The 15,601-nt window shown below is 43.8% G+C and overlaps 2 protein-coding genes across 2 annotated transcripts in view; one reads left to right on the top strand and one right to left on the bottom strand.

The window, feature by feature from the left end:
• The window catches only part of cyfip1 (cytoplasmic FMR1 interacting protein 1), a 31,144-nt gene that overhangs the window by 9,449 nt on the left and 6,094 nt on the right, over positions 1-15,601 (top strand). The window contains exons 5-23 of the mRNA XM_079157998.1: positions 1,058-1,159; positions 1,233-1,414; positions 2,131-2,227; positions 2,554-2,682; positions 2,763-2,867; positions 3,664-3,755; positions 4,086-4,203; positions 4,848-4,970; positions 5,254-5,379; positions 5,459-5,625; positions 5,717-5,864; positions 7,061-7,214; positions 8,710-8,866; positions 10,011-10,107; positions 10,582-10,658; positions 11,623-11,731; positions 12,219-12,338; positions 12,437-12,636; positions 12,819-12,906. Of these exons, the coding sequence (XP_079014124.1) occupies positions 1,058-1,159; positions 1,233-1,414; positions 2,131-2,227; positions 2,554-2,682; positions 2,763-2,867; positions 3,664-3,755; positions 4,086-4,203; positions 4,848-4,970; positions 5,254-5,379; positions 5,459-5,625; positions 5,717-5,864; positions 7,061-7,214; positions 8,710-8,866; positions 10,011-10,107; positions 10,582-10,658; positions 11,623-11,731; positions 12,219-12,338; positions 12,437-12,636; positions 12,819-12,906 (2,391 nt within the window). The remainder of the gene's footprint in view (positions 1-1,057; positions 1,160-1,232; positions 1,415-2,130; positions 2,228-2,553; positions 2,683-2,762; positions 2,868-3,663; positions 3,756-4,085; positions 4,204-4,847; positions 4,971-5,253; positions 5,380-5,458; positions 5,626-5,716; positions 5,865-7,060; positions 7,215-8,709; positions 8,867-10,010; positions 10,108-10,581; positions 10,659-11,622; positions 11,732-12,218; positions 12,339-12,436; positions 12,637-12,818; positions 12,907-15,601) is intronic.
• fndc9 (fibronectin type III domain containing 9) lies at positions 13,738-14,367 on the bottom strand (the record flags this gene model as incomplete). Its single annotated transcript, XM_079158494.1, has 1 exon — positions 13,738-14,367. The coding sequence occupies one exon, from the start codon at positions 14,365-14,367 to the stop codon at positions 13,738-13,740; it is 630 nt and encodes a 209-aa protein (XP_079014620.1).

Below are 15,601 nucleotides of genomic sequence, written 5' to 3'. Positions count from 1 at the left end.
ATACTACAGGTAATCACTAATACTACAGGTAATCACTGATACTACAGGTAATCACTAATACTACAGGTAATCACTAATACTACAGGTAATCACTGATACTACAGGTAATCACTAATACTACAGGTAATCACTAATACTACAGGTAATCACTAATACTACAGGTAATCACTGATACTACAGGTAATCACTAATACTACAGGTACTCATTAATACTACAGGTAATCACTGATACTACAGGTAATCACTAATACTACAGGTAATCACTGATACTACAGGTAATCACTAATACTACAGGTAATCACTGATACTACAGGTAATCACTGATACTACAGGTAATCACTGATACTACAGGTAATCACTGATACTACAGGTAATCACTAATACTACAGGTAATCACTGATACTACAGGTAATCACTAATACTACAGGTAATCACTGATACTACAGGTAATCACTGATACTACAGGTAATCACTGATACTACAGGTAATCACTAATACTACAGGTAATCACTGATACTACAGGTAATCACTAATACTACAGGTAATCACTGATACTACAGGTAATCACTGATACTACAGGTAATCACTGATACTACAGGTAATCACTAATACTACAGGTAATCACTGATACTACAGGTAATCACTGATACTACAGGTAATCACTAATACTACAGGTAATCACTGATACTACAGGTAATCACTAATACTACAGGTAATCACTGATACTACAGGTAATCACTAATACTACAGGTAATCACTGATACTACAGGTAATCACTAATACTACAGGTAATCACTAATACTACAGGTAATCACTGATACTACAGGTAATCACTAATACTACAGGTAATCACTACAAACATTGTATTCACCTGTAGTGTCTCCTGTTAAATCATACTTTATGTGGAGCTGAAACATTATTTTAGTAATCAGCAGAACTGGTTCCAGCTTCTAGAACTTCTCTGTAACTTGAGGATAATTTAGGTTCAGCACAACATACGCAGTTTCCCTTCCAGCTCTGTGAATAAACACGTTTCCATCATTTGTTCCCGTCTCAGGTGAAATGCAACGAGCAGCCCAACAGAGTGGAGATCTATGAGAAGACTGTGGAGGTTCTGGAGCCTGAAGTCACCAAGCTGATGAACTTCATGTACTTCCAGGTGAGTTCTATTCAGATGAAGCTGTTATTCTGACCACAGTCACAGAAACCTAATGTCTGTCTCTCCCCCCCAGCGTACAGCGATAGACCGTTTCTGTGGAGAGGTCCGGCGTCTCTGTCACACTGAGCGCCGTAAGGACTTCGTCTCTGAGGCGTACCTGCTGACTCTCGGGAAGTTCATCAACATGTTCGCCGTGCTGGACGAGCTGAAGAACATGAAGTGCAGCGTGAAGAACGACCACTCGGCCTACAAACGGTATTAAACCGCACGCACTGACACACGACAGACACTAGAGGGCAGCACCGCTCAGCGTCCACGAGGACGTTTGTCCTCCTGAACCTCACTGGCAGGACAGAGAAACAGTCTTCATGAATGTCCAGGAATATAATGATAGAAGCTTTGGAACTACAGTTCCCATCATTTTGGGGATGTAAACAGGAGCTTGTATTTGTTTACAGTTTAAAGTATGCTGTATGTTGATCAGCTGTTCTCTTTAGAACAGGGAGTAGTGGTGCACTTCAGCCTCGTGTGGATGGATTGAGTATTACAACAACAATACTAAACACGTTTTCACAGATGCCAAAAGTTGCTCAGAAAGATTATCCGGCCAAAAGCTTTTGTTCTTCTGCTCTTCAGTCTGAAACACAGAAGAGGAAACACTTTAGATCAGACACAGACAGTTGATCACCAGATTGTTTTCTCTCATTTCCCTTCTGGGCTTCCGTAGCAGCTCATTAATCCAAAAGTTGAAAGATGGATGTCGAGCTAAAAGACGTATTTTAGAGAAGTTAATCAACTTACTTTGATGAGTTCTCATGTCAGTTGTCTGGGTTTTAAGCATTGAATTTATGTCATTTTTCAGGAGTTACGTACGTTCTCATATTGGATCAATATCTATGAATTAAGCCGTGTCCGTTTCCTGCCGGTGTGAATGTTTGAATTAAATCTAAACCTTTGTTATCTTCTCCCAGAGCTGCTCAGTTCCTCAGGAAGATGTCTGAGCCTTCGTCCATCCAGGAGTCTCAGAACTTGTCCATGTTCCTGGCAAACCACAACAAAATCACTCAGGTTGGTCAGAAGATCTTCAGACTGTTCCTTCAACTTTGTGATGGAACCGAAGGTTTCAACAGCAGCTGGTTTCTGTCAAAAACTGTCATTAGTTATATATTATTCTTATTTTACGCTTTCACTGAGTTTAATATGTTAACCAGCATCGGTTCTGATCATTACAACCAAATTATTAAAGACTTATTTGCCCCTCGATCATCAGAATGTTCTTCCTGTTCAGCAAAGAGAAATTCAGATCAGGAGAAATAGAATATGAAACTAAAGAGGATGTGAAGAGAGAGTTTATTCGTAGAAGTCTAATGTGACGATCTGTCTCTTCTGTCCAGTCTCTGCAGCAGCAGCTGGAGGTGATTAACGGATACGAGGAGCTGCTGGCCGACATCGTCAACCTGTGTGTGGAATACTACGAGAACAAGATGTACCTGACGCCCAACGAGAAGCACATGCTGCTCAAAGTAAAGTGCACCGTTGCTTCTGTTGACTCCACCGGCGTCGGCAGTCATCCTGTACTCATAACCACTGCTCCTCTTCCTAGGTGATGGGGTTCGGCTTGTACCTCATGGATGGAAACAGCAGCAACATCTACAAACTGGATGCTAAGAAGAGGATTAACCTCACCAAGATCGACAAGTTTTTCAAGGTACGGAAGACACATGATGTGAAATATAGACGCGTGAACATGTTCTGTCACGTTGTACTAATTCACCACACTGGTTTGTTTCAGCTCACCATAAATCTTTTTTAAATTGCTTTTTATTTACATTAAGATATCAGCCTAAAAACGAGCTGTTAATGTAACGACAAAGCTCAGAATCCGTCTGTGTGTCCGTCACATATCTCCAGAACCGTTCATCCAATCCACTCCACGCTCGGTGGGTTTGTTGATCAGGACCCAAGGAAGTCCAACGTGGTGCAGTTTAGACACATGGTGGCGCTATAACAATGAACTTTACGTTTCCATCTGTAACTTTTGGATCCATAAATTGCAAAAAAACAACGAATTTAAACATATAAGCCACACCCTTCCTTCGGCCATCTTGGTTTTAAGAAATTATTGTTGCACTTACAACGTCTGGCCAGTGGGGGGCAGTGTGGGACGATGTGCAGCTCAAACTGAACGAGAATAAATCCAGTAGTTTGAAGGAGATGTTTTATATTTATATTCTATATTAGAGATGAATTATGATGTTTAACTTCTAACACGAGCTCTCAGCTCATTATTATACATCAGTCAAGATGATAATGATGAGATTTGTTTCCTTATCATTTGAATTGTTTGTTTTATTGCAGATAAACACTTTAGACACATTTTCTACATTTGAAACTTTTGAAGGCTTTTACTCACTAACTGATCACAGATGATCGGTTATTGAGGAATTTAAAAAGTCATATTTGCTCCTTTTTTAAATCTTTGGTTCTGGTCTTTGTGTTCACAGCAACTGCAGGTGGTCCCTCTGTTTGGTGACATGCAGATCGAGTTGTCCCGCTACATCAAGACCAGCGCTCACTTTGAGGAGAACAAGTCCAGGTGAGAGGAAATACACACACACACACACACACACACACACACACACACACACACACACACACACACACACCCTTGGTCTGACCAGGACGTCTCTTATTGTTTTGTTTTTTTATATATATATTTGTATTATTTTGTATCGACTGTCTCACTGATCTTTCTGTTATTATGGTCTTGTTTTTGCTGCTTCTTCTTCTCTATTAACCCGTGTGTGTGTGTGTGTGTGTGTGTGTGTGTGTGTGTGTGTGTGTGTGTGTGTGTGTGTGTGTGTGTGTGTGTGTGTGTGTGTGTGTGTGTGTGTGTGTGTGTGTGTGTGTGTGTGTGTCGCTCCAGGTGGACCTGCACGTCGATATCCAGCAGCCCTCAGTACAACATCTGTGAGCAGATGCTTCAGATCCGTGACGATCACATGCGCTTCATCTCGGAGCTCGCTCGCTACAGCAACAGTGAGGTTGGTGTGAGATCAGTGATCCTTAAAGAGACAGTACTGATGTTCTGTAGTGTGTGTGAGGTTCTCCTCCACAGTCAGGGTTCTACTGCAGCAGATGAGTTCATAGAAACAGAGTAATGTTCTGCTCTGAACTCACTTTTTAAAACTCTAAAGTCTCACAATAGTCTGAACTGCGTCCACAGCAGAACATTACTCTGGAGCTGGTTCTCCCGTCTGATGCTGCTGAAGAGTGGATCAGTACATCACGTGCATGTGTTCACCTTTCTCTCAGATATGAGCCCATTTAAAGAATGCAAAGAGATTAAGTTCATCCCACCGGTCTGTCTGAACAAGTCCACCTCCAGAGCTCTCTGCTGTGTTGTCTGTCGTGTCAGCGGTGATGTAACAGCGTTCAGCAGATGTCGGGGGTCACGTTTCACTTTGGTTCACATGTAAAATGTGACCGACTGACTTGTGGGTCGGGATTGTTTGACGCACTGAGGAAAGAGAAGTCACTTTAAACATCACGTCAGTGTTATTTCACTCATTAGGTTTTCATTTCCTTTGAAACTTCTTACCAACGTTTTACAAACTCTCTTCCCCGGCCCGTTCTGTGAGGTCATGAGTTGATGGTTCGGTGTGTTGATCTGTGTCCGTGGCTGCAGGTGGTGACCGGATCGGGGCGCCAGGAGGCCCAGAAGACCGACGGCGAGTACAGGAAGCTGTTCGACTTGGCCCTGCAGGGCATCCAGCTGCTGTCCCAGTGGAGCGCTCACGTCATGGAAGTGGTGAGGAAGACAAGAAACATGAGATGAAGTTCAGACTGACTTTACATTTTTTGTGTTTTAAGTTCAAAGATGATGGAGATTTCTCCTAAATTCACCAAAAGTTACCATTACATAACGCCTCATTTGCATATTTAAACATCACATGTCAGTAAACTTTTAACACAATAAATAATCCTCTTAATGTGCGTGATGAAGCGGTGAAGTTTCATGGTGGTATCTATGAGTTGAGATGTAGTTTCTCCTCTTTGATATTTAATATGAATTCTGTGTGACGTTGGTCCAGTACTCCTGGAAACTGGTTCATCCGACCGATAAATACTCCAACAAAGAATGTCCCGACAACGCTGAGGAGTACGAGAGAGCCACCAGATACAACTACACCTGTGAGGAGAAGTTTGCTCTGGTGGAGGTCAGTGATGACATCATCATCATCATCATCATCCTCACATGTTACGAGTCGTCTGGTTCAACGTGTCGTGTGTTTGCAGGTGATGGCGATGATAAAGGGGCTGCAGGTGCTGATGGGACGCATGGAGAGCGTGTTCAATCACGCCATCCGTCACACCATCTTCTCGGCTCTGCAGGACTTCGCTCAGGTGACTCTGCGCGACCCGCTGCGACACGCCATCAAGAAGAAGAAGAACGTCATCCAGAGGTACGGAGGGTCTCGGCTGCAGGGCCGACGACAACGTCACCCAGACGTGGTCGCGCGTGTGTGAAACTCTCTTCGTCCTCTCTGTCTGCAGCGTCCTCCAGGCCATCAGGAAGACGGTGTGTGACTGGGAGACCGGCCGGGAGCCCCACAACGACCCGGCGCTCCGCGGAGAGAAAGATCCCAAAGGTGGCTTCGACATCAAGGTTCCTCGCCGAGCAGTGGGCCCCTCCAGCACTCAGGTCTCAGCTCCACGGCTCTGCTTGGGAAATCCAGACAAAAGCTTTGTTTAAACTCGCACTTGGCGCCGTAGCGTGAGCGGAGGCGTTTGTACTCTTTGTATAATCCATCGACATGTAAATCGTGTTTTTCATTATTTAACTATTTGCGACAGTCACTGAATCCTGCGCGCTGGCTTATAAACGAAGCTTTAACTTCAACAACCTGAAGATAATTACAGGATCTGGTGACTTCTAACTGTTCATTTTGTAGAATAAAGTGATTTGAATGAAAAATCACAGTTTTAAGCTTCTCTTTGGTTGTATTTCCTGACAGAAGCGTTCATCACACATGATGTGTTTAAGAACTTCCAGAAAGTTGGAAATCTCACGATCGTGTCTGTTTTTACAGCTTCTATGAAAAATGGTTTAATTGTAGCGATTAAAAAGAAAACTAAACTAAAACTTGCTTTTTAAAGCCAGCTCAGGTTTCGGGGTTCAGAGGGTTAACGACACATTTCCTCTCGCTGTCTTTTCCCACTTTAACTTAGGCTCATGAAGCTCACACGGTCACAGTTATCAGAGAAGAGAGATAATATGAGCCGCTTCTCTTTTGTTCTCTCTTCTTCTATTAGTTAGTCTTAGTGCGCTCATGCAGCTCTATTTAAATCCAGACATGATGGAGCTGAATACTAATCATCTGTGCTTTGTGGTGGATGCCGTCATGTGTTTGTTAGCATCCTTTACATTTTATAAACCACACAGATTTATCAGATTAGAGCTCCGTTCCGAGAACTAATCTGTATTCCAGGTGCAGACCTGTGAAGCTCAACAGTCACCGTCTGTGTTTATCTCCCCGAATCAACAAATGGAGGTCATGAGAACGGGTCAGAGGAAGCGTTGTCCTCTGAGGTCGAGCGCTTCGTGAGTGATGATCAGAAAGGTTTGCTGCGATGGAAAGACCAGAAAAAAAGAGACGGAACGCATTCCTGTTAAAAGTGCTTTTAATGACATTAAAGAGATTAGAATTCACGAGTTAAAGGACGTGTGATGAAGCTGATAAGTCCACCAGATAATACAGAGCCGCAGGTATGACGTGTTTCTGTCGTCCAACAGGAAGTCATCATCACTGGTTCCCTCCACAACTAAATGTGTTAAACACAGACCTGACTCCAGACATCTGAACTAAAACACATTCGTGTCCACATCCGTCCCTGCAGCTCTACATGGTGAGGACCATGCTGGAGTCTCTCATCGCAGACAAAAGTGGCTCCAAGAAGACTCTGCGCAGCGGCCTGGAAGGCCACACCATCCTGGACATCGAGAGTTTCCACCGCGAGTCCTTCTTCTACACACATCTGCTGAACTTCAGTGGTGAGTGGAGAGCAGCAGTCTGACCCTGCAGCTCTCTGAGAGTTTAACGTTAACATCACAGTGTAAATAAAGTTTTAACGTTAACCATCACAGTGTAAATAAAGTTTTAACGTTACCATCACAGTGTAGATAAAGTTTTAACGTTAACATCACAGTGTAGATAAAGTTTTAACGTTAACATCACAGTGTAGATAAAGTTTAACGTTAACATCACAGTGTAAATAAAGTTAACGTTAACCATCACAGTGTAAATAAAGTTTTAACGTTAACCATCACAGTGTAAATAAAGTTTTAACGTTAACATCACAGTGTAGATAAAGTTTAACGTTAACGTCACAGTGTAAATAAAGTTTTAACGTTAACATCACAGTGTAGATAAAGTTTAACGTTAACATCACAGTGTAAATAAAGTTAACGTTAACCATCACAGTGTAAATAAAGTTTAACGTTAACCATCACAGTGTAAATAAAGTTTTAACGTTAACCATCACAGTGTAAATAAAGTTTTAACGTTAACATCACAGTGTAGATAAAGTTTTAACGTTAACCATCACAGTGTAAATAAAGTTTTAACGTTAACCATCACAGTGTAAATAAAGTTTTAACGTTAACCATCACAGTGTAAATAAAGTTTTAACGTTAACCATCACAGTGTAAATAAAGTTTTAACGTTAACCATCACAGTGTAAATAAAGTTTTAACGTTAACCATCACAGTGTAAATAAAGTTTTAACGTTAACCATCACAGTGTAAATAAAGTTTTAACGTTAACCATCACAGTGTAAATAAAGTTTTAACGTTAACCATCACAGTGTAAATAACGTTTTAACGTTAACATCACAGTGTAGATAAAGTTTTAACGTTAACATCACAGTGTAAATAAAGTTTTAACGTTAACCATCACTGTGTAGATAAAGTTTTAACGTTAACCATCACAGTGTAAATAAAGTTTTAACGTTAACCATCACAGTGTAGATAAAGTTTTAACGTTAACCATCACAGTGTAAATAAAGTTTTAACGTTAACCATCACAGTGTAGATAAAGTTTTAACGTTAACCATCACAGTGTAAATAAAGTTTTAGCGTGAACTATCACAGTGTAAATAAAGTTTTAACGTTAACCATCACGGTGTAAATAAAGTTTTAACGTTAACCATCACAGTGTAGATAAAGTTTTAACGTTAACCATCACAGTGTAAATAAAGTTTTAACGTTAACCATCAGAGTCTAAGCTCATTATTATACATCAATAAAAATACAATCTTTTATTTCCTGATCATTTGAATTGTGTGTTTTTACTATAAATCCCGATGAAGTAAATTAGTTGATGATAAATCACATTTTAGTGAACTTGCTGTCGGCCTAATAGAAATATTCTAGTTAATAGTCGTGTGAACTGATATTTCCTCTTGACAGTAATCATGACATCATGGTTTCGTAGTGGGACGTCCCTGAATAGATGAAGAGTTTCTGCTCTTCTCCTCTTCCTCTGCAGAGACCCTGCAGCAGTGTTGTGATCTCTCTCAGCTGTGGTTCAGGGAGTTCTTCCTGGAGCTCACGATGGGCCGCAGGATCCAGTTCCCCATCGAGATGTCCATGCCCTGGATCCTCACCGACCACATCCTGGAGACCAAGGAGGCGTCCATGATGGAGTGAGTACCTCCTGACTCATCGTTTTCATTCATGTGATCGGTGGTCTTCAATAGTTTCATATAAGTTTGTCCCAACACAACCACAGACTGTGAGGTCACTCATTGGTTTGTGGACTACCATCACCACCTGGTAGAGACCTGTCAATCACTGTAGCCCCGCCCCTAAAGCATCCCCTGCTTTATGGTCTGTGTGACTCTAAATGGACCATCATTTACTAAAGGAACATCATGCTGTATTGAAGAAGACTTGAAACTAGAGATTGAGACCATAAACTCATGTTTACAATGTTTACTGAGGTAATAAATCAAGAGAGAAGTAGAGTCATTTTCTCATAGACTTCTATACAACCAGAGGAGTCGCCCCCTGGTGGACACTAGAGAGAATGCAGCTTTAACACGTGAAGCGTTGGCTTCACTTAAAGAACCGGAGGGGCCCTCGGGTCCCAACACAACCTGAACTGGAGAACAAAGAGGAACCCGTGTGATGAGGAGAACCTGCTGAGCCTAGAATGAATACGGTGGTTGTAACAGGATGTGAGGTACTCGTCTGGAACCTCTGGTTGTGGAACCAGCGGGTTCTCTAAAGTGTGATTTGATGGTTGTGTCTTGAGAGGACAGACTTCTGGTCGTGTGACATTAATCGTGTTTTGTTTCTTCTCGTCTTACATTGTTTTTAAAAAGGATTCTGGCTCAAAATTGGGATTAAGTGTAAATGTTGTCGTGTGAGTTTAAAACGGTTCCTGCAGGATTATGTGTTGATGGAAGCGAGGCAGCCAGTAAGCACCAATCACAAGTGCTGTTCTTCAACTGTTCAACCCCCCAAAAAGAAGTCTAATTCAACCGTCTACATGTTTAATATTGACGGGAATCATTTTAAGGAACCAAAATGTATTTCTGTCTGACTGCACAGCTTAAAGAAACGGGAATATTTATTAAGACGGATCTCTGAAAAGACCGAACAATACACAGTTTAGATCCGTCTCTGTGTCCTCGACCTGTATTAGAGCAGAAGACCAGAACGTTGTGACCAATGAACACGACCACTTTACAGAACAACAGGCTGCTCGTTTCCCAGCGTGGTCCTTTAATCTGCTGATGATGTCAGAGGAACTCATGAGCTCCATGTGTGTTCTGGACTCTGCAGGTACGTGCTGTATCCTCTGGACCTGTACAACGACAGCGCTCACTACGCGCTGACCAAGTTCAAGAAGCAGTTCCTCTACGACGAGATCGAGGCCGAGGTAATCAGAGTACTCCGCTACAGCTGAATGTGATGGAGAAGCAACAACACAGGAAGTCCTCCGCCTCTTCTCTCAGCCTGTTAGCTCATCAAATACAACTAACGCACCAACGAGCTGAGTGTTTGTGTTCACATGCAGATGGATGTAACGTTAGCGTCGCTCACGTCAAAATAGAACAAATGATCCAACATACGAGTGGAGAATGTTTATTCAATAAAAACAACATTATGTGAACAAACCTCATGTAAACTAATATAAAAGCATCCGTGTTGTTGATAATCACTGATCACTGAAGTGGGTTGAAAGATGTAACTCGGTGTCAAAGTAAAGTGTCAAATACTATTAAAGCAGTTTTAATAAAAGAGCATTTCTGTCCTTTCAGGACATCAGATGCTGAAATGTTAACAGAAATCCTCGTTAAGTTAGTCGTCACAGATGTAAACGTGCTCCTTTGAACCTCTCCTGTTGTTTCAGGTGAACTTGTGCTTCGACCAGTTCGTCTACAAGCTGGCGGATCAGATCTTTGCCTACTACAAGATCCTCGCAGGAAGGTGAGCTGGTCTGTTGAGCTTCTGTTGCTGAAGGAGGTCATTAAAAGCATTTAACTGGCAAACGGTTGACTTTTATTGTGAAGTATTCACAGGAAATGCGACACGTTTGCTCTCAAAAATATGTCGACAGAAGAAGAAAACGGTCATTTTGAGGATCAGTTTGAAATCTATCAGGAAGTAAAGAAGGACGTCTTTAACTTGAACACATCTGGAACTACAGTTAACCCTCTGAACACCAACACACACCGGCGGGATGGAAGGCATGTTTCACCAAAACTACACCGTTTATCACACCAGACGCTACAGAAACGCCCATGATGCTCACATCTTAGTCTAACGTCCTTCAACACAAACATCAACCAAAGCTTAGAATCAGAAACATTTTATTCTTCATATTCTGATTTAAAATACAACAAAGAGTTCACTTTAACCAGATTTGGTGAAAAACATTAAACTGTGAAACTATGAAGTCATGATTGATTCATCTGAGACCAACAGTCATGTGACCACAAGAGAGGAGACACTCTGAACTACGGGGAGAGGAGAGGAGAGAGGAGAGAGGAGGGGAGGGGAGGGGAGAGGAGGGAGGAGAGAGGAGAGGAGAGGGGAGGGGAGGGGAGGGGAGAGGAGAGGAGGGAGGAGAGGAGGGAGAGAGGAGAGGGGAGGAGAGGAGGGAGAGGGGAGGGGAGGAGAGAGGAGAAGAGAGGAGAGGAGGAGAGAGAGGATGTTGGATCTATAGATTCCATTGTTTGCTGATCTTCTTGAATGATTGATAACTTGATAACTCGTCATAACTGTTGTTCTTCACTAAAGACGTGTTCTAGTTCTCTCTCCTTCTAGTCCTGATGGTTCTGGTTCTACAGAGGAGCAGAACTTTAGATCACAGAGAACATGTGAAGCTGCTCTGAAGGGTTTGCTGGTTGTACCAGAGACTGAACTCTTCCTGTTTCTTTGACTCCGTCAGTCTTCTGCTGGACAAACGTCTGAGGACCGACTGTAAGAACCAAGGGGCCAACATCCCCTGGCCGGCCTCCAACCGCTACGAGACGCTGCTGAAGCAGCGCCACGTCCAGGTACACAACGACAACAACACACCGACACACCGACACACCGACACACCAACACACCAACTACACCGACACACCGACACACCAACACACCAACACACCAACACACCAACTACACCGACACACCAACACACCAACACACCAACACACCAACTACACCGACACACCAACACACCAACACACCAACTACACCAACACACCAACTACACCAACACACCAACACACCAACACACCAACTACACCGACACACCGACACACCAACACACCAACTACACCAACACACCAACACACCAACACACCAACTACACCGACACACCGACACACCAACACACCAACACACCAACACACCAACTACACCAACTACACCAACACACCAACACACCAACACACCAACTACACCAACTACACCAACACACCAACACACCAACACACCGGGCCGCTCTCTCTCCTCCGCCTCCACGCTGCGTCTCACTAACGCCTTTGTGGATCTCAGCTTCTAGGCCGCTCCATCGACCTGAACAGACTGATCACTCAGAGGATCTCCGCCGCCCTCTACAAGTCTCTGGAGCTCGCCATCAACCGCTTCGAGAGCGAGGACCTCACCTCCATCATGGTGCGTTTCACTTCTCTCTCTTCTAGAATGAATAACATCCTTGCTGCTGTTCTCTACGTGCAGTTGTGGACACTGTTTATTATCTGTGTGGTCAAAAGGAGCTGGAAGGTCTCCTGGACATCAACCGCATGACGCACAAGCTCCTCAGTAAGTTCCTGACCCTGGACAGCATGGACGCCATGTTCCGAGAGGCCAACCACAACGTGTCGGCCCCGTACGGACGCATCACGCTGCACGTCTTCTGGGAGCTCAACTACGACTTCCTGCCCAACTACTGCTACAACGGCTCCACCAACAGGTGTGCACACACACACACACACACACACACACACACACACACACACACACACACACACACACACACACACACACACACACACACACACACACACACACACACACACACACACACACACACACACACACACGTTATAACCCCTGCTGTTGGTTTCTAATGAATCTCTTCTCGGATGTTTCCAGGTTCGTGCGCACCGTCCTGCCGTTCTCTCAGGAGTTCCAGAGGGACAAGCAGCCCAACGCTCAGCCCCAGTACCTGTACGGGTCAAAGGTCAGCGCGCTCTGTTCTGTTGGATGCACGTTCTCGCTTTCTGTCATTTTGACGGACAGCTTATAAAGATCAGATTCTAAAGGATAAAGATAAAACATCCGGTGTTCAGACACTGTTTGAGTTTTGAGTTTTGGAAATGATTCCGTGTGTGTGTGTGTGTGTGTGTGTGTGTGTGTGTGTGTGTGTGTGTGTGTGTGTGTGTGTGTGTGTGTGTGTGTGTGTGTGTGTGTGTGTGTGTGTGTGTGTGTGTGTGTGTGTGTGTGTGTTGTATTTAATCTTTGATACACAGAACAAGACAGATTGTCTCTATAAGGGAATGGAAAGAAAAGACGGCATTATTAATTTGCCATTATAAAGTAACCTGAAAATAAATCTATATATATATATTATCATATTTATATATATGACCCCTTTATATAGACGTCTATGAAAATATTCAACTGCAAAGTATTCAGATTTACAAACTTGTGTTTTAAGTTACATTCTACACATTTTACAAAGTGTTTTATTTTGATATTTTTTATTGTAATGTTTTTCTATTCTATATTAATGTTTCTTTTCAACGGACTAAAACAAAAGTTTAATTAGAATTGACGAGACCGTTGAATAGAAACACTCGTGGTAAAGAGCGGATGATAAGGAGAGCGTGGTGGTATTAATGGTGTATTAATGGTGTATTAATGGTGTATTAATGGTGTATTAATGGTTCAGAGTTGAGGGTTCCTGTGGTTAGTTTCCTCCGTGACACCTTCGGGGCTCCGTAGAGCTCCGTCAGCGGATGAAGCAGCTCGGGGGCAGAAACAATGCTACGATGACCTCAATCCGGTTGAGTCACACTGGCTCGCTGCCAGACAGCTTAGCGAGTGTCCTCATCTCATGGTGCTGGGTAATTACGTGGCCGGCGGTCTGCGTGGACGGGAGGGGGGGGGGCTGCCTGATGCCGGCGTGCTTGGCGCCGTCCTCGCTGGTGCGTCTGGGAGCGTACAGGCGCCCGGATCCGGACACGTCCCGGCGGGCAGAGTTGAGGGCGAGCCGGCAGCCGTCGGGGACGGAGCACACGGTGCGGAGGCACCCCCACAGCAGGACGCCGGCGATGACCAGCAGCAGCACGCAGCAGGTCAGCCACACGCCCATGGCGAGCTCCCAGCCCGTCCGGTCGTGACCCTCGCCGCTGTCGCTCGGCGTGCTGAACAGTTGGCACTGGTCTCGCACCGGATTGGCCGCCTGGCACGTCACGCACAGGAAGTAGGCGGTCTGCGGCAGCAGGTTGGCGAGGTGCGTGCTGGTCTGGCTGACGGGGATGCGCTCCTCGTGCATGAAGCTCTTGCGCTTGTAGCCCATCATCAGGTTGTTCCAGTTGGGGTCGTACATCACGCTGTAGAAGGTGTCCAGGCAGCCGGGGGACGACGGCCAGCTCACCCGGGCAGAGGTGGCGGACACGTTGTAGACCGCGACCCCCATGATGCAAGGCGGTTCCTGGTCCTCCGTCTGTCAGCTGTTTGCTTGGCTCTTTGTGTTCTCACGGTGTGGAACTGAACTGGAGGAGAGAGACAGAAACACAGTTAGACACTCAGGAATCCGTCACTGTCGAGTCGGCTTTTTCAGAGTGAAAATAGCAGTTTGTCAGCGTTGTGTTTGCTGTTTGCTGTTTTTGATTACTGCACCTTAATAAAGATACAATACGATACCATACAATAAGATACAATACAATAATACGATACGATACGATAAGATACGATGCGATACGATACAATAATATAAGATACCATACGATACAATATGATAAGATACAACACGATACGATAATATATGATACGATACGATACGATACGATACGATGCGTATCGATACGATATACTTTATCGTCCTGCAGGGAAATTTGTCTTTGCCTCCAAGCTGCTGCATCACACAACACACCTGCCAGTGTCACGATGCACATACACTCTCAGTGACTACATTTGTTGTGAAAGCACCAACAGTCGCATCTACAAGATCATCACAACATCGTCATCGAGGTATTTGGTCCAAAAAGTACCGCGATGTTTATACGCTCTCCGTCTCGCTCAGCCCTGGTGTCATGGCCGCCGGCCCGTCACACAAAAAGCTTAACGAGTGAAAGAAGAATATCGGAGGATAATAAGCATCGTATGAAGGATAATCTGAGTGCAGCCAGCGCACAGATGTTCAGCAGAACGACAGAATGCAGAGGCTCATCGGTCAGCTGCTGCAGGACTAAACCCTCGCCGCTAACAGTAACGAGTAATAAAACCTCCAGAATACAAAACAAGAGACTTTCTGCTGAAAGAAGATTTCATCTTCAGTGTTGAAATATATTTTATTTGCATGGAACCAAATTAATTAAATAAAAACTGATTCAAATTCAAAGAACAGTATTTTTAAACAAACATTTATTTAATAATAGTTCACTTTAAGAAGTAACTTCTGTCTTATAATGAAACGCATCTTTTCACGCGTCTTTCTGTTGCGTCCGCTGTCAATCACGATGATATAATACGGTAATGATTTATATATTAAACATGATGTAAATTATGAAATAATTAGAAGCATAACTTACCAGAGAAACACAGCCGGCACGAGTTGATGTGGCTTCAGAGAGACGTCCTCTACGCTGCTACGCACTCACTCCAGCTGCTATTCCAGACCGCTTTGTCTCGCTGTGTCTTTGTCTCTGCTG

The sequence above is a fragment of the Pholis gunnellus genome, assembly GCF_910591455.1.
Source record: "Pholis gunnellus genome assembly, chromosome: 4".
NCBI classification, from domain to species: Eukaryota; Metazoa; Chordata; class Actinopteri; order Perciformes; family Pholidae; genus Pholis; species Pholis gunnellus.
The sequence above is the reverse complement of the archived record's forward strand: the minus strand, read 5'-3'. Positions and strand labels throughout refer to the sequence as shown.